At 50.0% G+C, this 19,982-nt stretch overlaps 1 protein-coding gene across 1 annotated transcript in view; it reads right to left on the bottom strand.

Moving 5' to 3' along the window:
• Lrrc75a (leucine rich repeat containing 75A) overlaps window positions 1-18,019 on the bottom strand; it is a 41,212-nt gene extending 23,193 nt beyond the window's left edge. The window contains exon 1 of the mRNA XM_027924089.2: window positions 17,643-18,019. Coding sequence (XP_027779890.2) covers window positions 17,643-17,888 — 246 coding nt within the window. The 5' untranslated portion in view covers window positions 17,889-18,019. The remainder of the gene's footprint in view (window positions 1-17,642) is intronic.
• Window positions 18,020-19,982: the final 1,963 nt, after the last annotated feature.

Below are 19,982 nucleotides of genomic sequence, written 5' to 3'. Positions count from 1 at the left end.
AGGTGTCCTTGAGAGACAGGAGGCAGAGGCAGAAGTGGGATGAATGTGACCACAGCCACCAGAAGCTGGAAGGGAGAAAAGATCAGAATATTCTGAAGGGGTCACAACCCTGTTGATACCCTGATTTCAGACTTCTGGCCTCCAGAATGGTGGAGAAACAAATCAGTGTTGTTCTAAGTCATCTAGTTGGGGCTAAGTTGTTACCTCAGCCCCAGAGAGCTAAGACACTGGATGGCGACCAGGGTGGGCTGTTCCCCGGGGCATACAGCAGGTAAAAGGGAGACAAGACCAGGAAAGAGGGTTGGGATCTCTCCCTCTTCCTCTGCTGCAGACCCCAGCCAAGAGACTGCGCTGCCAGAAACCCAGCTCTGGTGAGGGACAGACAGCAAAGGAGAGTATGTCAGGGACACATGCACCCACAGAAGATCCAGGGCTGGTAGAGATAGCAGGTGGATCAATGGGGACTTGCTCTTAAAGGTGATAGTGGGACCCAGCCCCCTTCCCCCTCTCTTTTTCACTTTCAGGCCCTGAGATCAACTGTTTTGCTGTGCCGTGTGCTCCCACCATGATGTACTGCCATAGGCCGAAAGCAAGGAACAGGGCTAACTGATCATGGACTGAAACTTCTAAAACTGTGAGCCAAAACAAACCTTTCTTCTTTATAAGTTGATTATCTTGAGTATTTGTTATAGCAATGAAAAGCTGGCTAACAAGATCCTGGCATCAAGAAGATGCTGTTAAACAGGCCAAAGAGGTGGGGCCTGAGACAGGAAGAAGAGGGGAAGAATGCTGAAAGAATCAAGCAATAAATAGACTCCAATACAACCATGAAGTCCTCTGGATGTGGCGGGAGGAGGAGGAGGGGTTTGATGTGGATAGGGATTGAAGATCAGAATGCGGAAACAAGTCACTGTTCCAGAAGCCCACAAGCTGAGACCACCCCTTGGAGGTGGGTACTGGGAAAACCAAGGGCTGGTTTGCTCTGGAGACTAGATTTGCTTCCTCAGTGACAGGGTGGCCTTAACCCAGAAAGGGTTGGAATTAAACAGGGAGATAATGAAGTAAATCAAGTCCAAGTAAGCTTAGGAATGTATAGGTCTTGTATTTCACACTCTGTAAAGCTCAGGAGAAGTTGGCACCTCAAGACGGGCCACCCAATTCCAATTTAAAATGAATAACTGAGAAATTGATTTTAGGCTTATGAGATTTTTGTGTGTGAGGCTGGGGATGGAACCCACGGGCCTGTGCATGCTAGGCAAGTGCTCTACCACTGAACTACACTACCAGCCTCCTAGGTTTATGATTTTAAGCCCTGAAGAATAATTTGGTCAAATTTGTAACAGTTTTGAAATATGCCAGATAACTTCCTAGTCACCATATTTATAAGCTGTACTTATTAAAATTTAACAGCTATATTGGAAACAGGGAAAGTTCTGCTTTTTTAGGATGGGTGTAACTATTTTTTTTTTTTTTTGGTACCAGGGATTGAACCCAGGGGCACTTAACCACTGAGCCATGTTCCCAGACCATTTTTATATTTTACTTAGAGACAGGGTCTCACTGAGTTGTCTGGGGCCTCTCAGTTGCTGAGGCTGGCTTTGAACTTGACATCCTTCTGACTCAGCCTCCTGAACCACTGGGATTACAGGCATGTGCCACTGCACCTAGCTAGGATGGGTGTTTATAAACTTATAAAGAAAACTGGATATGTGCTGGGTGTGGTAGTGCATACCTGTAATCCCAGCCACTCAGGAGGCTGAGGCAGGAGGATCACAAGTCCAAAGTCAGCCTCAGCAATTGAGTGAGGCCCTAAGCAACTTAGTGAGACCTTAAAAAGGGCTGAGGTTGTGGCTTGGTGGTTAAGCGCCCCTGGGTTCAGTCCCCAGTACCCAAAACAAACAAACACACAAAAACCCCTGGATGTTAAATTTAGAAAATCATTTCAAGATCTTTCAGGTGGCTGGGGGAATCCAGGGATGCAGGAGGTTGTAGGTTCCATATCCTGCATGGCAAAAAAGAAAAAAAAGCCAGGTGCAGTGGCGCACACCTATAATCCAGTGACTCTGGGAGACTAAGACAGGAGGATCGCGAGTTCAAAGCCAGCCACAGCAACAGTGAGGTACTTAGCAACTCAATGAGACACTGTCTCTAAATAAAATACAAAATAGGGCCGGGTGTGGCTCAGTGGCTGAGTCCCCCTGAGTTCAATCCCTGATACCCCCGAAAAAAGGACTGGGGATGTAGCTCAGGGGTAAAGTGCCCTTGGGTTCAATCCCTAGCACAGTAAGTAAACAAGTAAATAGAATCACTCCATGTTGTGTTTCTCAGAATGCATAGTTGTAAGTAGCCTTTGTGTGTGTGCGGGCACATGCACATGCTCTTGCGCAAACACATCCCCAAGAATACTAGATGAAGGTGTGCCCTGCAGAGGGCAGGAGGGCACTTCCTCCACTGGGAGTGGGATTGCTGACCTATCAGAAGAGGGAGGACTATTAAGTTAGGAGCCAAGTCTTGCTGCTTAGTGAGTGCACCACCAAAGCAAAGCAAACTGGTAAAAGTAATAAGAGAAACCACCGTATGCCCCTCTCCCTAAAGGGAGCACCCAGTGCACGGGAGTCCTGTTTGAAGGTGAGGTCTCCTCATCCTCCTCATGTCCAGGGTGAGGGTGGCCCCCCGGTCCCAGTCTTGAAGGTCCTCTCAAGGGCAGATGGCCTTAGTGCCTGCCACCCCCAGAGGACCACAGAGCCTGGTGCCCAAGGAGATGCCCATTAGAGCCCAGCTGATGCCAGCCAGATGCTGCCAGGGAGGGCTGTTCTGCAAGCCAAGAAACTGCTGATGGAGGTCAGCCACTCCCCTGGCCTGACTTGCCCAGCCTGGCTGAGGGGTGAGGGCAAGCAATGGGGTTCTCTGGTCCCCCCTCAGGGCTGCTGTCCTCCTAGGGGCAGCTCTCAACTTTCCTGTTCCTCCAAGGTCACAGGCCCTTGCAGGCTTCTGCAGCCTGCTGTCCTGGCAGAATGGTCCTCCTTGATGGTGACAAGTGCTTTTGCAGGACCTGCCCTGGCAGCGGGATGCAGTTGGCTGCGGGGCAACATCTGGCACCTCTGCTCAGTGAGGGGCGTCACAACTGTGTGTTGTTTGTGTTTTAACTTTGAAGTCTTTAGAAATGACACTCTCTGTGTGACACAGGCCTGTGGAAACAGATGCCTGGTCATTGCCAAGTGTCATTCAATTAAAATCCTGGAAACAGCAATAGCAACAACCAAATACAAAAGATGCTTTCTCCTTAGAAAAGCCTATGAGGCTGCATGGAGAATTTGGTTTACTCTTCCATGGTCACAGCTCCCCTCCACCCCAGGCAGGGCTCAGGGCTGGGTTAGTCCCTAAGTCACTGTGTGGACCTGGGCCAGTCCCCGCTCTATAATGCAGTTTCCCCACTTACAAATGAAAGGGTTGCTAAGGCTCATTTGTCCCAAGAGTGGCAGAAAGCAGAAGAGAGCAGAGCCTTGACCAATTGGTATGTAACACAAAGAATTCAACAAATAACCACTTTCTTTTTCCTGTTAGACATTTCGGCTCCTGTGTGTTTTTTTTTTTTTTTTTTTGGTGCTAGGGATGGAACCTAGGGTCTCATGCATGCTAACCGTGTACTTTACCACTGAGCTACACACCCCCAGCCCTCCAGTGCCTTTGGACTCTCTGAGAGGGTGGTGGCTGTTAGCAGCATTTCCCAGACTCATTTTCCAAGCCCCTCCCTTGCTTTCCCAGAGCCTCTGGTGCTACTGGGATTCTACAGAAAGGCTGAGGCCATGTGGTCCCTGAGGTCCACAGGCTCCTACATTCCATGAATTCTCAGCACTTTGTCATGCAGCGCCCTCCTAATCTCTCTGCTTGGGAAATAATCAAATCAGTTGTTTATACCTTCTGGTGAAGACATTTAAGTCCCTTGGTCCCTCTTGGTGAATTCGGTCCAATCATATTACTAGGTGACGGCAAAGAGGTGGAGGAATATTTTAAAGGATCCTTCTGATTCCCCAATAAGCTGCTTTCCAAGCAGGAGAGACTTCACGGTCCACTTCTCAGAATGAGAAACTGAGGTCTGGAGAGTTGACTCCCACAGAGAGGAAGTGGTAGGGACGGGAGGACCCCAGAACCTCTACAAGTTTCTAATTGCCCCTTACCTGCCAGGTACCCTTCAAAGTTAAATGTATTAGGGTTCTCCAAAGAAACAAAACCAATAAGTGTGTGTGTGTGAGAGAGAGAGAGAGAGAGAGAGAGAGAGAGAGAGAGAGAGAGAGAGAGAGAGAGAGAGGGGGAGGGAGGGAGAGAGAGAGGAGAGAGAGGAAGAAAAATTGATTTATTTTAAGGAATTGGCTCACGTGGTTGTGGGGGCTGGCAAGTCTGAAATCTGCAAAAGCAGGTCTGCAGGCTGGAGTCCTAAGGAAGAGTTGACATTGCAGTCTTGCAGCTAAAGATGCATGGAGGCAGAATTCCTTTGTCCTTGGGGGGGGGGCTTCTTTCTCTTAGGGTCTTCAACTGATTGGACAAGGCCCACCCATATTAAGGAAGGTAATTTGCTTTTTTAAAACTACAAGTTTATTGATTTACATTTTCTTTTTTTTTAATATTTATTTTTTTGTAGCTGTACACAATAACTTTTATTTATTTTTATGTGGTGCTGAGGATCGAACCCAGGGCCTTGCACGTGCAAGGTGAGCGTACTACCGCTGAGCCATAACCCCAGCCCCTTGATTTACATTTTCATCACATCTAAAAAATGCCTTCACAGCAACATCTAGTGTTTGACCAAAAACTGGGTACTATAGTCTGGCCAACTTTTTTTTTTTTAAATATATTTTTAGTTGTAGATGGACACAATACCTTTATTTTTTTTTTTGTATGTGACGATGAGGATTGAACCCAGTGCCTTACGTGCCAGGCAAAGGCTCTACCACTGAGCCACAACCCCAGCCCCTGGCCAAGCTGACATACAAATTAATCACCACAATGAGTGAAGGGTCTTGGGTTGGGGATATTGCTCAGTTGGCAGAATGCTTGCCTTGCATGCACAAGGCCCTGGGTTCAATCCCCAGCACCACAAAAAAACCCAAACCAAGACAAAACAAAGACTTCTTTAAATCTCTAGGTCAGATTTAAGGTCAAACTCAGGCGAACCTCTAAGAATCTGGACTCTGACCTCTCACTGCCCTCCCTCTGGGCAAGCAAAGATGAGTCACACTAGATGAGGAATCCAGCCCCAATCCAGCCAGTTCCCATCTCCAGGCAGGAAGGGAGGGGGCAACCATCCTTTGAGATCTAAGGGTGAGGCCCAGCCTGTGCCCAGGGAGCTCCACAGCTTGTCAACAAGCAGCTGCCTTGTCACTCAGTGGAAGGCAGAGCTGACCTAGGGAGGGAGCCGTGGAGACACACTTTCTGAGATCTCAGGAGCAAGAGTTGGTGGAACCCTTAAGATGTTGACTGGACCCCTCAGCCAGGCAGAATCTCCCCTGCTCCTCAGATTCTGCTTCTCCTTGTAGGCGGACAGGACAGGGGCCAGGGCCTGTTAGCAGAAATCTGTGAACCATCAAGGCTGTGACGGAGGGGATGGGGTGGTGTCCCTGGGGAAAGGAGGGGAGGTCATTGAGTATGTCCAGAGGGGGGAAGAGGTGAAAGGGCCAGGGCCACAGATCCAGCAAAGTCTCAGTGGTTCCACCAGCATCCCTGGGTCCTGCCAGAGCACTCCCACGTGGAATCTTCCCCAGGAGCACAGCCCAGGTAGAACATGTCAGAAAAGCCCCGCTCCACACCTGCTCTCTACTCCCATAGGGCTGCCCTGGCTCCTCTGGGTTTCCTTTGGGTCTCTTGCCAGTTTTCTAGAATAACTTCCAAGGGCTGGGGGTGTAGCTCAGAGGTAGAGCACTTTCCCAGCATGCACACCACAAAGGAGGAAACGCCTAGAACAATTTCTATAATTCAGTTCTCTCCTTTCCAGGCTTGTCCCTGCCCTCATCCCTCCCACTGCCCTTAGACGACTCTCTTTAAGTCCTCACTCCTGAACCATCCTTTCTGAGATGTCCTATACCAAAACCATTTCTATTATTTTTACCCTGCCCAATGGGGCCAATTTTCAAGTAGCAAGCCAATTCTGGAGAGTGGGGAATTCTTGAAAGAGATTCTTTCATGTCTCCGAGTTTCCATATCCCAAACCAATTCCACCTCTGAGGTCCCAATGGTCTCCAGAGCCTGCAGTGGTCTGGAACCCCATAGGTCAGGATGCTGCCTGACACTCCAAAACTTCACAACTCCAGAAGGACATGGAAAACCCAGGTCTGTAGCTGAGAATAATGAAAGGTTCAGAAGACCTGGTTCATCCCAGGAAAACACTACACATCAACTGGAGTCAATGAGTCTGGAGAAGTGGACATCATTTACTCGGGAGTGGAGTATCCAGATCTTATTCCCTCAGAACTGTTCAAGGTGGGAATGCAACAAGTCTGGGAAGCCAGGTGGGGGTTGGATCCTGAACCCCTGGAAGCCTTTAAGAAGACCATCATGATGCTCCTGCTTATGATGTGGTGCTCCTGGGCCTGACTTTGGACCCACTTAGGTGTCCTTGATTCTGTCTGACACCCTATAGAGGGGTGGGAGTGTTGAGCTGGAACCTTCTAGAAGATGCCCAATTACTTTAGCTTTAATTCAGGAAGAGGAGGGCAAACATCAAGCTGTGAGTCATTAAGTCAAATTCTGGCTGGCATTTCACCATTCTGCTGAGAAAGAGTAAGGCTTCTGACCAGCCTCAGCTGATAAAGACTCTTGGAGTTTCTGCACACTCTCACCAAGGTTGGCCAATAGAGTTGTGCACGGAGTGCACCACACAAGGTCATCTGGATGGGGCTGTGCCCAAAGAGAGGCTTCTACTTCTTACAAACACATTGTATGGGCTAGAAGCTTCTCTATATCTCACTGAAAGACACCAAGTTGATGCAAACCTTGGGTGATCGGCATCCACTCATGAATGACCTCTGTATCTTCAGGGGTTGCCAGGAGCTGAGGAGCCAAGCTCTAATGTGGAGGCCATGAACTTATGAAATTCTGCTTCCTCCAAAGTTAGTTCATCATCTCAGCTTCCAGTGTCTCAATGTCTTACTTTAAACAACAACAACAACAACAACAAACTTTTGGGGATAGGATGTAGCTCAGTGGCAGAGTACTTGCCCAGATATGAGAAGCTCTGGTTCCCTCCCCAGTACCAGGAAAAACAAGAAACAAAAACTGAAGAAACAAACCCCAATATCATGCTAAGCGAAGTAAAGCCAATCCCAAAAAACCGAAGGCTAAATGTTCTGATAAGTGGATGCTAATCCATAATGGGGAGGTGTGTGGGGGAATGGGAAATATGGAAGAACTTTGATTGGGCAAAGGGGGGGGGGAGGGGTCAGGGAAGATGGTGGAATGAGATGGACTTCACTACCCTAGGTAGGCCTATGTCTGCACATATGGTGCGATGCTACACTGTATACAACCAGAGAAATGAAAATGTGTCCAGCAATTGTGTACAATGAATCAAAATGCTTTCTGCTGTCATATATACCTAATCAGAACTAATTAATTAGTTAAAAAAAAAAAAAAAACAATCCCCAAACTGTTAAAAAAAAAAAAGCATCACTTAGAAAATGTGTTCAGGGTAATGATATTCCCCACCTGCCCCTCTCCTACTGCTACCAGCTCCTGCAACAGTGAAGGATCCTCTGTGACCAGAGCCCTTCCTCCACCCTGTCCCTGAGGAGGGAACACAAGCTACTTGTCCCAACTCAAGGATGCTCAGAAAACACTGAGTTACTCACTAGGACAGACTGGGACTTCCAGTACTTCTCCAGGCATCACTGGATGGCCTAGTGGCTCAGGAGGCTGGGTCCTGGCCTGTACTGTGTGACTCTGTGATGGCTATGATTTCTCTCTGGGCTGTCTGCACCTCTGCTAAACATTCGGACTCTGACTTAGCAGGCCATAGGAGCTGAGGGAACCCCTTTCCCTCCCTCCATTTCCTCCAGGGAGAGTGAAGGAACAGATCCAGGCCCCTCAAACCTCTCAGGACATTCAAGTAGCCAATCAGACTGGACCCTGTACCTGGTACCAGGTGGGACTTGACCTCCATGCTCTCTCAGATATTAGTGAGCAAGTGTGAGGATGGAGCTGCCTAGTGTGCTGTGACCAGACCTATGCAGGTACTGGGCTGGCTGGATAGGTCCAGGGTGGGAACCCTGTGTGTGATGTCTAGGTGTGAGGCAGGCTCCTCTCCCTGCCCACAGCACCATGGGAGGGAATCCTGGCCCATCTTGTCCTTCCTTGTCATCTGGGGCCTGAGCCCAGAGCTCTGGGAAGCACTGACTACATGGACAGACATGAGGGCTGGGTTATAGGGTGACCGCTTGCTGACTTTCTGGGCAGGAAGTGCTGGCTCTCAGAAGGTGCACAGTGTGCTTGAGGTGGGAGGGCTTCTGGGGCTCTCCTGGGGGTCCTATCCCTTGCCTGGTGCTCCTCTGTGGGAGGGGAGTGTCGTGTGAGCCTCCCTGAGCAGGCTGTAGCTGTGGTGGTGGCTCTGCAGAAACAGCAGCTGGGAGCCAGGGAAGAGTCCTTGAAGGGGCACAGCAGGGGCTCAAAGGTAGGTGGAGGTGCTTCCTGCAGGGCCCTGCTGAGATCTGGCAGAAGCCTGGGCTAAGGGTGGTGGGAAGGACCAGTGGACAGAAAGAGACAGGCCTCTGCAACTAGGGCTGCTGAGAGGGTCCTAGTAGGGCAGGTGTTGCAAAGCCCCAACTGCCCAATTAGGGCAGGCTCAGCTCCTAGCAGCTCCTGGGCCTGGCACCCTGTCCACTTTTGAGCCCCCTGGAGGTGGGGTTTGCACAGCAGCCAGTGTGTGCTGTGTGCCCTGTGCCTGTGTATGCCCCTGGCTACTCTGAATCAGTGGTCTGAGTCAAGAGCTGGAATCCAACCTGTGACAGCTACCACTGAGGGGGCACTACCTGCTCCTCTGACCCCTTCTAGAAATAAGCACTTTGGCCTAGAACTGTGGGCTCTGATCCCCAGCGAAGGCAGCCATGACACAGAGCTCTCACTTGAACGCTCGACCTGGTCTCTTGGGTCTCCACCTTTCCCCCGTGAGGCAGGGGCACCATTGTTACTGTGGGACCCAGTCTTTCCCACTGGATTGCTTGCTGTGATCCCAGTTGCCTAGAACTGTACCTAGAAGTAAAGACACTTGATTGTTGAATAAATGAATTAATTCATATGATGTTTTTCGGCTCCTCAATATTTTCTTGTTTTTTTATAGTGATTGTACATTATTTTTATAACAGTAAAACCCACCACTGTTTGCACTTTAAATAATATTGTACTAACCTCATGAAACTATTCAGGAAGCAAAAAAAAAAAAAAAAACATGAAAAAACACTCTATGGACCAGAAAGCCACACACACAGGGTTTCCAATGTCCACCATCCTGCCCAAGGTGCGGGGCCAACACTATGAGCTGGGGCCTCTTCCTCTACTACCTACAACTCTTTCCAGTTCTCACAGGCCCTAGTCCCCATTTTCTTGTTTGCAGGGGCTAGGAGGGGTACAAAGGGAGCCCAATCAAGCTCTGGCAGATCAACGAGACATTTTTTAAAAGTTGGCTTCTCACCCAGTTAAGGACAAGACACACAGAGTCACATAGAGAAGACACAGAAAGGGGGAGGGCTGAGGCAGAAAAATGGTTACTGAGGATAAAGCAGACTCTGGAGCTAGATATATTGTTTCAGTCTGTTTTCTGCCACTATAACAAAATGTCTGAGATAGGATATTTATAATGAATAGAAATTTACTTAGCTCACAGTTCTAGAGGCCAGGAAGTCTAAGAGCATGGTGCCAGCATCTGGTGAGGGCCCTGTGTTGCATTATAACATGGCAGAGCAAGGCAGAGCAAGTGTGTGTATGTGTGTCAGCTCAGGCTTTTCTTCTTATAAAGCCACTGGTTCTATGACAGGGCCCCATCCCGATGACCTCATTTAATCCTTATTAGTTATGAAGGCTATGCCTCCGTACATCATCAATATATGAATTTGGAGATTAGGTTCCCATTACATGGCCTTTTGCGGGATATAATCAAATCATAGCACATGGGGTTCAGGCCCAGTGAGACCACCTCTGCAGGCAAATATACTCCGGTACTCTCCACTCTCAGCTGGACTCCTCTGTCTATCCTCTTTAAGATAAAGTTAGAAACATCAAAATGCCACATCCCTTTGAGCAGCAGCTGTCGGCAGAACTCCATATGGCTGCAGCAGCCAGGAGCCTGAGCTAATAAAAGTAAAAAAACAACAACAACAAAAAAAAGAGCTGGGAAATGCTCCCAGAGAGCCACGTGGGCACTGCTCAGGGCCAGGGTGGGTGTGGTGGGGAGGAGAGCAGGCGCTGTAAAAAGGGGACTCCACCCCTGCTTGGCGTGCCAAGGTCTCTTCTAGTAGTGGTGAGCCCCAGATACAGCAATTGAATGCACTGTTCTAGATAACGGGGCCCATCCCCCAACCTTATTAGTTTCTCTTAGCAGAAGAGGACAAGATAGTGGAAGATCTCAGTGTTTGTGGCCCTTCCCCTTCAAGTTTGTATGTTGAAGTCCTAACCTCTCAGGTAAGGGTATTAGGAAATAGGGCCTTTGGAGGTGATGAGGTCATGAGCCCTCAGAACGGGATCAGGGTCTTTACAACAAGAGGCCCCAGGGAGACCTTTACTCCTTCCCATGTGAGAACACTCAAGAAGGCACCGTCTATGAAACAGAACACGGGGCCCTCACCAAATGTTAAATCTGCCAATGCCACCTTGATCTTGGACTTCCAGACTCTAGATTGTGAGAAATAAATTTTTGTTATTAATTTTTTTAAGTTTGCTGATAGACCTTTATTTTATTTATTTATATGTGGTGATGAGAATAGAACCCAGTGCCTCACACATGCCAGGCAAGTGTGCTACTGCTGAGCCCCAGCCCCAGCCCTCAATTTCTGTTATTGATAAGCCATTCTCTGGTGTTTTGTTATAGCAGCCTGAGGAGACAAAGGTGAATGGCAAGAACATGGACAGGACGAGCCAGGGTATGGAGCATGTGTGTAAATGTGTGTGTGTGTGTTTTCTCATGTGACACCTGCAGTGATGTTCCTGGTAGGGAAAGGGAGCCACAGGGCTGTCTGAAGATCCCCATTTCAGGGAGGGGATCTCCTCCAATGTTGACTGCACAGCTTGGGCATCCTGATGGGGAAGCTGGAGAGAGACACAAGTCAGGTGGGGAAGCCTTTGGCAAGGAGCCTCTTGCCTGCAGAAGGTGGTAGGATGTAGGAGCAGTCGCTGGCACCTGAGCACGGGGAGTAGGGAGACCACTGGACCTGCAGGTGTGGGAGAGCTACCCTGGCTTGTGCTCAGGGTGGAAACACTTAAGAGGTCTGATCCAAACACAGCTGGCTCCTGAGCTGGATCTCCAGGGACAGAGGCCAGCAGAAGTGTGGCTGAGGAGACATTTAAAATCTAGTCTGTAAGGATTTCTTGAATACTGACCATGTTCCAAGTACCTGATCTATGACCTCTGCCCCAAGAAAGCAAACCTAGAAATAAAATGACACTGGAGAAGATAGGAGAGAGGCCGTGCACCACCCTGGACATCCACAGGCAGAGGCTGAAGAGAAATGACAAATCAGTTTCTGGTCCTTTCTGAGGAGGTGGTATTTCTTTCAGAAAAAAGACCTCTACCCCTGCCCCACCAGGCTCTGAAGCCAGGATAATTGGCCCAGTCACAGGCCCTGTGTTCATGCATGGTCACTACAGAGACTGCCAGGTCCCTGGCTGGTGTCCCTGGAGCCTTGGAAACCAATAAAGCAGGCCCTGACCTCAGAATCCTTCCGTATCATTATCACTGGAAATGTCTGGATTCAGCTCAGTCAGAGAGCGGTGAATTTTAAAAAGGAAGATTCCTTTGTGGAGGGAACACCTATGATTCAGCACAGGAACAGATCAGGAAGGTAGAGACCGGTTCTTCTACCAGGCTCCCTTTCTCTCCTGCCACCTCAGCACAGGCCCCAGACTGCACCTGCCAGATGGAATCCTGCAGTGCCACCAAGGCCAGGCACCATGCCACTCCTCTCTCCAAGAACACCACCGCCTGGCAGGCTGCCAGGAACAACCAGGCCCCGCAGATATCACTCCCAGAAATCGAGCTACTTGGAAAGCAAACACAGAATCTCATGATAGTAACAACACCCAGGTAAATCAGCATCCAGATCCACAGCGGTAGCTAGGTCACCCAAATACTTTCTGAGGACAGACCACGATGGCAGTGGTGGGAGACGTGTGTACTCATCTTCACAGGGCACAGACTTACTAAGGAAAATCCCAAGACTGCAGGTTTTCCATATTATTCCATGGTCAATGGTGGTGGCGGGTCTACATCTTCAGGAAGCACAAGACTTATAATGGTCAGCAGGGGAAAGACTGTGTATAGATGATTAAATGACACCCAGGGTGGTAGTACCTAAACAGCGACTGGATCTCAGCGTCCGGGCTGACATGCACAAGAAGATGGCCTTGGAAAGGGAAAGTACATTTGTTGGAAATAGGAAATGCACTCTAAGGTGGAGGAAGAATAAGGGCAAGGCCAATAGTGGAGACTTCCCTGCTCAGTGACTGGTGGCCTTCCAACCAACTCACCTATAGAGATTTTCTTAGCCAGGGTGTAGGAGGAAAAAGGTCACCTCTAAAGGTCATCCTGCTAATCTTTCTATCTCTAGGTAGGAGAGACCTGGAGTCACCAGAGGGCCTCCATTATTCACTCCTCTTAGGACATGCATGACATTGAAGTCCTGGGTGATTCTTTTTCGCTTGGCTGATGTGGCTCTTGCTCTCAAGCACAGAGTGAAGCCAGCTTAGCTATCTTGGACAGCAGAAAGCATCAGGAATTCCAGTCCAAACCACACTGCTGGGTGAGGCCGGGCAGGCTAACACTGGAACAGCTTTGCCCAGGAGAGGTGCGCTATATTGACAGTAAACCAACCCAATCACATTCTCTTTATGGAAAAGTAGGTGCAATGCCTTAGTTTAGTGTTACATGGCTCTACTGGGAAGTGGTATAACCTTTAAGAGGTGGGGCTTATTGGGGGCCTTCCAATCACTGGCTGCATGTCCTTAAAGGGGATAGTGCAACTGTTCTGAAGCTTTCCTGTGTCTCTTTGCTTCAGGCTGACAAGAGGTAAGCAGCTTCCTCTGCCTTATGTTCCCTGCCATGACGTTCTGCCTCATTATGGCCCAATGGCAATGGGGCCCTGCAATTATGGCCTGAAACCTCTGAAACTGTGAGACCAAGTAAACCTTCCTCCTTATAAGTTAGTGATCTCAAGATATTTTGTCACACTAACAGAAAGCTGACCAACCTAGTAGGGATCTGGTGAACATGTAGAGATGGGCAACCTGTGACAGAGGGCAACAGACCTCTTATTCTGGTGTTCCATGAAGAATTCAACAGTGGTGTTCCCAGTGTGGAATTTGGGAGATTGAAGAGAAACTGATGGGCTGATGAGATGACACCCCATCTTCCAGGAGCCTAGCTCTTCACCTTCTCTCTAAGACAGAAGGTCATTTCTTTCCCCAAAACTCCTTAGAGATGGCAAGCCTGAGACCCAGCCTTGAGAGCCATCTGGCACAGGGGAAGGCCTGTGGAGAGGGGGTATAGGGAACAGGACTGGAATGGACTTTCTCTCCAAAGTAGCTTCTTTTTGTCCCCATGAGAAATCTCCAGACCATTTCCAAACTTCTGATCCATACTAAACCTTGACCAGGTAGAGAGAATTCAGAAACTTCTCAGAAAGGAAAGGATGCCATGACCCTGTCTCTAGCCTAGCTATATCCCAAGTAGGGCAGATTCTCCTATTTCTTATTTCTTTTTTTTTTTTTTTAAATATATGTATTTTTAGTTATTGATAGACCTTTATTTTACTTATATGTGGTGCTAAGAATCGAACCCAGTGCCTCACACATGCTAGGCAAGTGCACTACTGCGGAGCCATAGCCCCAGCCCCACTTTCCTATTTCTTACTATGGTTGCTGTGAAAACAAGCCTTATTTATTTATTGCAGTGCTGGGGATTAAAATTATGGCCTCACCCATGCTAGGCAAGTGCTCTACTACTGAGCTACATCTGCAGTCTGTTTTTAAGTTTTTAATTTAATTTAATTTTTTAAATATATTTTTAGTTGTACTTGGACACAATATCTTTATTGATTTTTATATGGTGCTGAGGACTGAACCCAGTGCCTCACATGTGTGAGACAGGCGCTCTACCACTGAGCTACAGCCCCAGCCCCCATTTTTTTTTTTATTTTTTGAGACAGAGTTTCACTAAGTTGCCTAGGTTAGTAGCAGATTTCTAATCTTCCTGGCTGACACTCCCAAGTAACTGGGTTTCTATGTGTGCTATTGCATCTGGCTCAGAATATGTCTTGACTGGCAGTGTCAACACAATTTCACATACTTTTTAGCATTTGATCTGATCAGTACCCCAGATCCCCTTTTTTTGGGAGACAAGAAAGCACAGAGAGGTTATCTGTGGGTCTGAGGTAACAGCAGACTAAGCCACCTAGGCTTGATCCCTGGCCCCAAGCTCTTCTCTAATTATACTACCCCTAAAGGGAAGGGGATTGCTCTCTAATTGGCATCCTGCCTGCACCCTTGAATTCTGAGAAAGGCTTCCTGATACCTTTCCAGCAAGTAGCAAGCTGGAGAGACTTCAAGCAAAGAAGCATTCTTCAAATCCTAGACATAAAAGAGGGGCATTCAGGGATGGCACCAGCAGCCACGATCCATCAGCCCATCCCGCCCCCCCCCCCCCCGTCTGAAGCAAATCACACAACAGGGGGAACGGAGCTATCAGACTGGAGCAGTGAGTTGGAATTTAGGCTCTGTAGACCGTGATAAGGGTCTCTGGGAACCCTCTGAAATGCCTTTCAGGACTGTGTGTATGGGGGTGCATGTGTTTAGGAAGAGTATGTATAGCTTTTCTAGGGTCTTAGGAAGATCAAGGACCCAGCCAGGTGTGGTGACGCATGCATATTCTCAGCATCTTGGGAGGCTGAGGCAGGAGGATCATAAGTTCAAGACTAGCCTCAACAACTTAGTGAGGCCATGTCTCAAAGTAAAAAATAAAAAGGATTGGGGATACAGCTCAGTGATAAAGTGCCCCTGCGTCCAATCTCCAATTACTGCTCCCCTCCCCCGACCCCCCAAAAAATAGGAAGATCAACAACTCAAAAGAGGTTGAGAACCACAGGTATTAAGGACCTGAGTCCCTTCCAACTCTGTGCATGCTCTGAACATACACACATTTGGCCACCAAACACGTTATCAAACATAGGAGAACATGTTATGCAAATGGGGTGATCATCACTGTTCTGGCTGCTGTGGCTCCCTGACCCTGTTCCTCAAGATCCCAGACAATATCCTGGAGGGACTGAGCACCCTGCACTGTGCGAACCCCATCTTTGCCTACTGTGCTAAGAACAAGTTCTCCCTGGTCTGACCCTCAAGATCCTGCGCATTTTCACTTCTCTCACTGACTGATCATCCCTTTCTGAACATCAGTACCTCCAGATTAGAGGAGGAAATTGGAAATGAAATACAATTTGAGAGAAAGAGCCACTTCAGTGTGCAGCACAAATTCAGCAGGACGTTACTCCTGTGGGTCTCAGAGCCCTAGAAAACCCCCTCTCATTTGTCATGGACATTTGGATACTGCTGGGCTCTCCTCCCACACTGCCCGGGGCCCATTTACCATTTCCTGGAGGGGTCCTGATCCCTACATTCCAGACAATGTGGGGCATCCCTCTAGACCCACAGCCCTCATCCATCAGCCAGAGGTCAAGGGAGCCCCAGAAAAGAGGGGAAGTCTGATTAACCCCTACTTTCCTCCATCAGCCCTCCTAGTCCTGCCACTGAGGGTGACAGCAGACCAGTAAGACCCATATGCAGAGGAAGTGCTCCCTGTCAAGGACCGTGGGAACACTGGGGAGCACAAATTGAGTCCAGCCTCCTCCTGTGGGCCTCCAACTAGAGCTTGAGGATGTTGGCTTCACTATGTTCTCTTAACCCCTAAGAAGGGTTTGTGGATCTCCCAAAGCACCCCTCCCACGACCAGGGAACAGCACGTGATCAGTAAAGCCTTCTTACTATCTAGTGTGCAAATGAGATATGATGGTCTGGAAAATCCATTATTCTGTTTGAAATGAAAGAGTTACCATAAAGGCCTTATGTTGATTTCCAATTCAGGAGACAAAGAGAAATAGCTGCCACCGAAGTTAAGTGGTATGGAATGTCATCTTTCTTTGATGATTCAATTTAGGGAAGGCACCTGCGGATCCAGCAGTGTCTGGGTCATCTTTCTGGATGTTGTTTGGAAAAGCAGAGGCAACGGTAGAAGCCTCATGTTTTCCCAAGTCCCCAAAACACTGCTTCCCTTTCTTTGTGCGGTGCATGCCTTGGGAACACACACTCAAGGGTAACACTTCACCAGATATAAAAATGTGTGTGTGGGGGGGGGCGGGGGGGTGCTACGGAACCCAGGAGAGATGTGGATCTGACTGGATCTTCCTCCCAAGAAGGTGCTCCTATAGCCTCTTTCATCAGTAATGGGAGGATCTCACAAAGGTCACCTGAGGTTCCCCCTCTCCCATATGCATCTCTACTGGGGTCAATCTAGCAGGAATACGGGGCTTGGACATGTTTATCCTGGAGGCCAGGTCAAGACAACCTGTTTGGCAATTCACAGGGCAGCTTTGCATCCTCCTGCCTCTTTCCCATGCACCAAAATCCATAGCACAAGCCACCCCTTTCCTCAAAAAGAAATGAGAAAGAAAAACAAGCCAAAGAGGTGACACCATCAAGCCCAGGGCAGCCCCCAAACAGAGGGAACTAGCCAGATCTGCAGAACTGTCCCTAACCAGTGAGACAGGACCAGGCTGAAGGCAGAGTCCAGCAGCCTCCTGAAGTTCCTGCTGGCCAGTACACCAAACCTAGCTCCTGTGTCTACAGGCTTTAGACTTTTGACAAGCGCTCATTCCTGAGGACCTATCAAAGTACGGGGAGATGAAACTCTTGAACCACAATTCAGGTAGGTAAACAACCTAGGGACCAGTGTCTTATTAGCCCTAGGGCCATGCCCTTGGACTTCTCCTCAGTAGGCAGCAGGTGAGGATCAGCAGACAATTGTGCATTCCTCGAGGACCCTTGGCAGAGGGTGATGATCAGTGGGTAGAGAGAAAGAAAAGAGCCCTGGACCAGACCAGGCACGCATCCCTGCATCCCCTCCCACTAACTATCCCTGGAGATATGCGGAGGAAATAAGCGGAAACAAATATTGGTCCAACAGGTTCACTTCAGCGGGCCTCACCCGGCCAGCTTTCCTCTACCCTACCCTGAGGCCCCAAATTCAGCTGGAGCACCGAGGCACCTGCTGCCAGGCGGGCCCCCATCCTCGCTCAAGGGGGATCCTGGGGGGTGCCCCTCGCAGCTCCGGGCGTCCCCGGGAAGGGGCGGGGCGCTCCTGGGACCGGCTCGCCCTCCGACCCCCTCCCCGCGCTCACCTGGCGCAGGTGCTGCAGCAGCGTCCCCGCCTCCTCCCGCCGTCCCTGGCGCACCATCCGCAGCAGCTCCTGGACCATGCCGACGCGCCGGTGGTAGGGGGGCAGCCCAGCGCCGCCGCGCCCCGCCTTGTCCCCGGCGCGCAGCAGCAGCGACGCCCAGAAGTCGGGCCGTTCCCGGCGGGGGCCGGCAGCCGCGCCGGGGCTGGCCCTCTCCGCCAGGCTGCCCTTGGTCTGCCGGGTGCCCATGCCGCCGCCGCCGTTCGCCGGGACTGTTCACGCTGGGCCGCGAGGCCGCGTCCCCAGCCGACTGCCCGCCCCTCGGCTGCCCCAGCGCGCCCGCCTCCCGGACTGCAACTTTGGGGGAACTGTTGCGTGCGGGCGGCGCGGGGGCGGGGGCGGGCGGCTGCCCGCGCTCCCCTCGCTCCTCCCTCCTCGCTCCCGGGCGCGCTCCCCGGGCGCTCGCCACCAGCCCGCCGGCCCCGCCCCGGCCCGGCCCGGCCCGCCCCCGGCTTCCGCCCCCGCGCCCGGGCTACGCGCCGCCGCGCGCCTCCTCCCTGACTCGCTCTAGCTCCTTCCCGCCGCTGGGCTCCGAGCTCGGGGTTGCCGGGCGCCCCCTCCCTGCATTTCCCTCCCCAGCACTGCTCCCCCTGGCGGCCGCCGCACTGCGCCTCCCGGGGTCGTGGCGCTGTCGCGAAGGCGACGGCCAGGCGGCAGGGTCAGTTGCACAGGGTCTCCCACAGGTTTCCACGACCCCTGGCGAGGTTGAGGCCCGCGGGAGATAATGGGAGGAGGTTGGTACGCCAGCTAGATGGGGAAAGTTTGGAGCATGGGGGGAGGGGGCTGCCTCAGCCCCAAAGTCGATTTTTCTCAAAAGTGGCTCTTGTGAACAACAGCGCCAAAATCCTCCGAAGCGCAGGTCAAAAGCCTAGCCTTCCAGGCCTTGCTCCAGACCAACTGAATGAAAATCGCTGTGGGGCTTGGAGATGGGCGTTTTTAGTTAGCATCTTGGGTGATTCTGATGTATGCTCCTTAGAGGCCTGGCCTGATTGGGGGTCGCGGGTGGTGGTGGTTGGTGTGTGAACTTGGAAACTCAGTAAACGGTTGTGTGTTTGTGTGTGTGAGTGTGTGTGTGTGTATGTGTGCCCTTTTATGGAGAGGCTGTGTTGCTTCCATCAGACTCTCAAAGGATCTGGATTGGAAAGGTGTGAGGAATTCCCTTCTCTTGTTCTTACTCTCCAGTACAACAAAGAGAGAGATGCTTGCAAATAGATCCACTGCTGCCTTCTTCCCTGGCCACTTCTTCCAGACCCAACTATAAGGGACCAGGACCCTGGGAGCTGATGGTACTTGGAAAGTCAATAATGAACCTGCCACTAAGAAGGCTAAGGTACATCGGGACCTTCTCTGACAGACCACAGGCTACCCTGGCAGGCCTGGGTGGCTGCCCTGGTCTCGGCTGCAAGAGGGGTCGGCAATTGTATGACCCTTCTCTAGCCCAGACCCTTGGTGCTGCTTTAAGGTCTAAGGAGAGCTGAATTGTATGGGCAGGAGAGCTAGATCTCAAATCTAGAGAACTGAACTCCATCACTTACTAAGCCCAGAGTACCAGGCAAGTCCTTGAGTCTGCCTCAAGAATTGGGAGAGTAAAATAGGTGGATCGTTTTAAAGAAAAAAAAAAATTATTCAATGATACTTTGTGAAGAGTGGTAAAGCAGACTTTATTCATGATTGTCATCAATGGAATTTTTCAATGGGAGGGAGAGATTGGGCTCAACTTGAATTCAACATGGACAAGCGGAAATTTAAAGCTAACGGAGAAGAGTGGGGGTGGGTGTTAGTGGATGAAAAATTACTAAGAGGTAAGGGGGATTCTGGCAAAATGGACCCAGCAGGATTCTTGCTGAAGATAGGCCAGGGTGGCCAGGCATCACCTGGGGGAATGGTGGAGGATGAGGAACCTGATCAGATATTGATTGTGATTTGATATGGGGGTGGGCAGGAATCAGATATGCAGAGTTCTTGGTAAACTAACTTAGCAGGGTTCTTTGCTAAAACTGAATTTTACAAAGAAGTGCATAGATGGGCCTAAGAGAAGTTTCAGGAACTTAAGTTTGGCCAAGGAGAAAATTGTGTCAATATAAAACTTCACAGAGATGTCCAGCAAATATGAGTTAATTTTCCTACTTAGTGCATCATGGTATCTTCTCATAGGAGTCTTTTCTATCCTGAGTACCTTGAGGGTGAAACCTTATATCTCCCCCAGCTGACTTCTCTTCCCTTTGGACACCCATTCCCAAAGATCTATTTTTTTCCAGTGTGTGTAGTGTTGGAGATTGAATC

The sequence above is a fragment of the Marmota flaviventris genome, chromosome 17 (assembly GCF_047511675.1).
Source record: "Marmota flaviventris isolate mMarFla1 chromosome 17, mMarFla1.hap1, whole genome shotgun sequence".
Lineage (NCBI taxonomy): Eukaryota > Metazoa > Chordata > Mammalia > Rodentia > Sciuridae > Marmota > Marmota flaviventris.
This window is presented reverse-complemented; position numbering and strand designations above follow the sequence as displayed.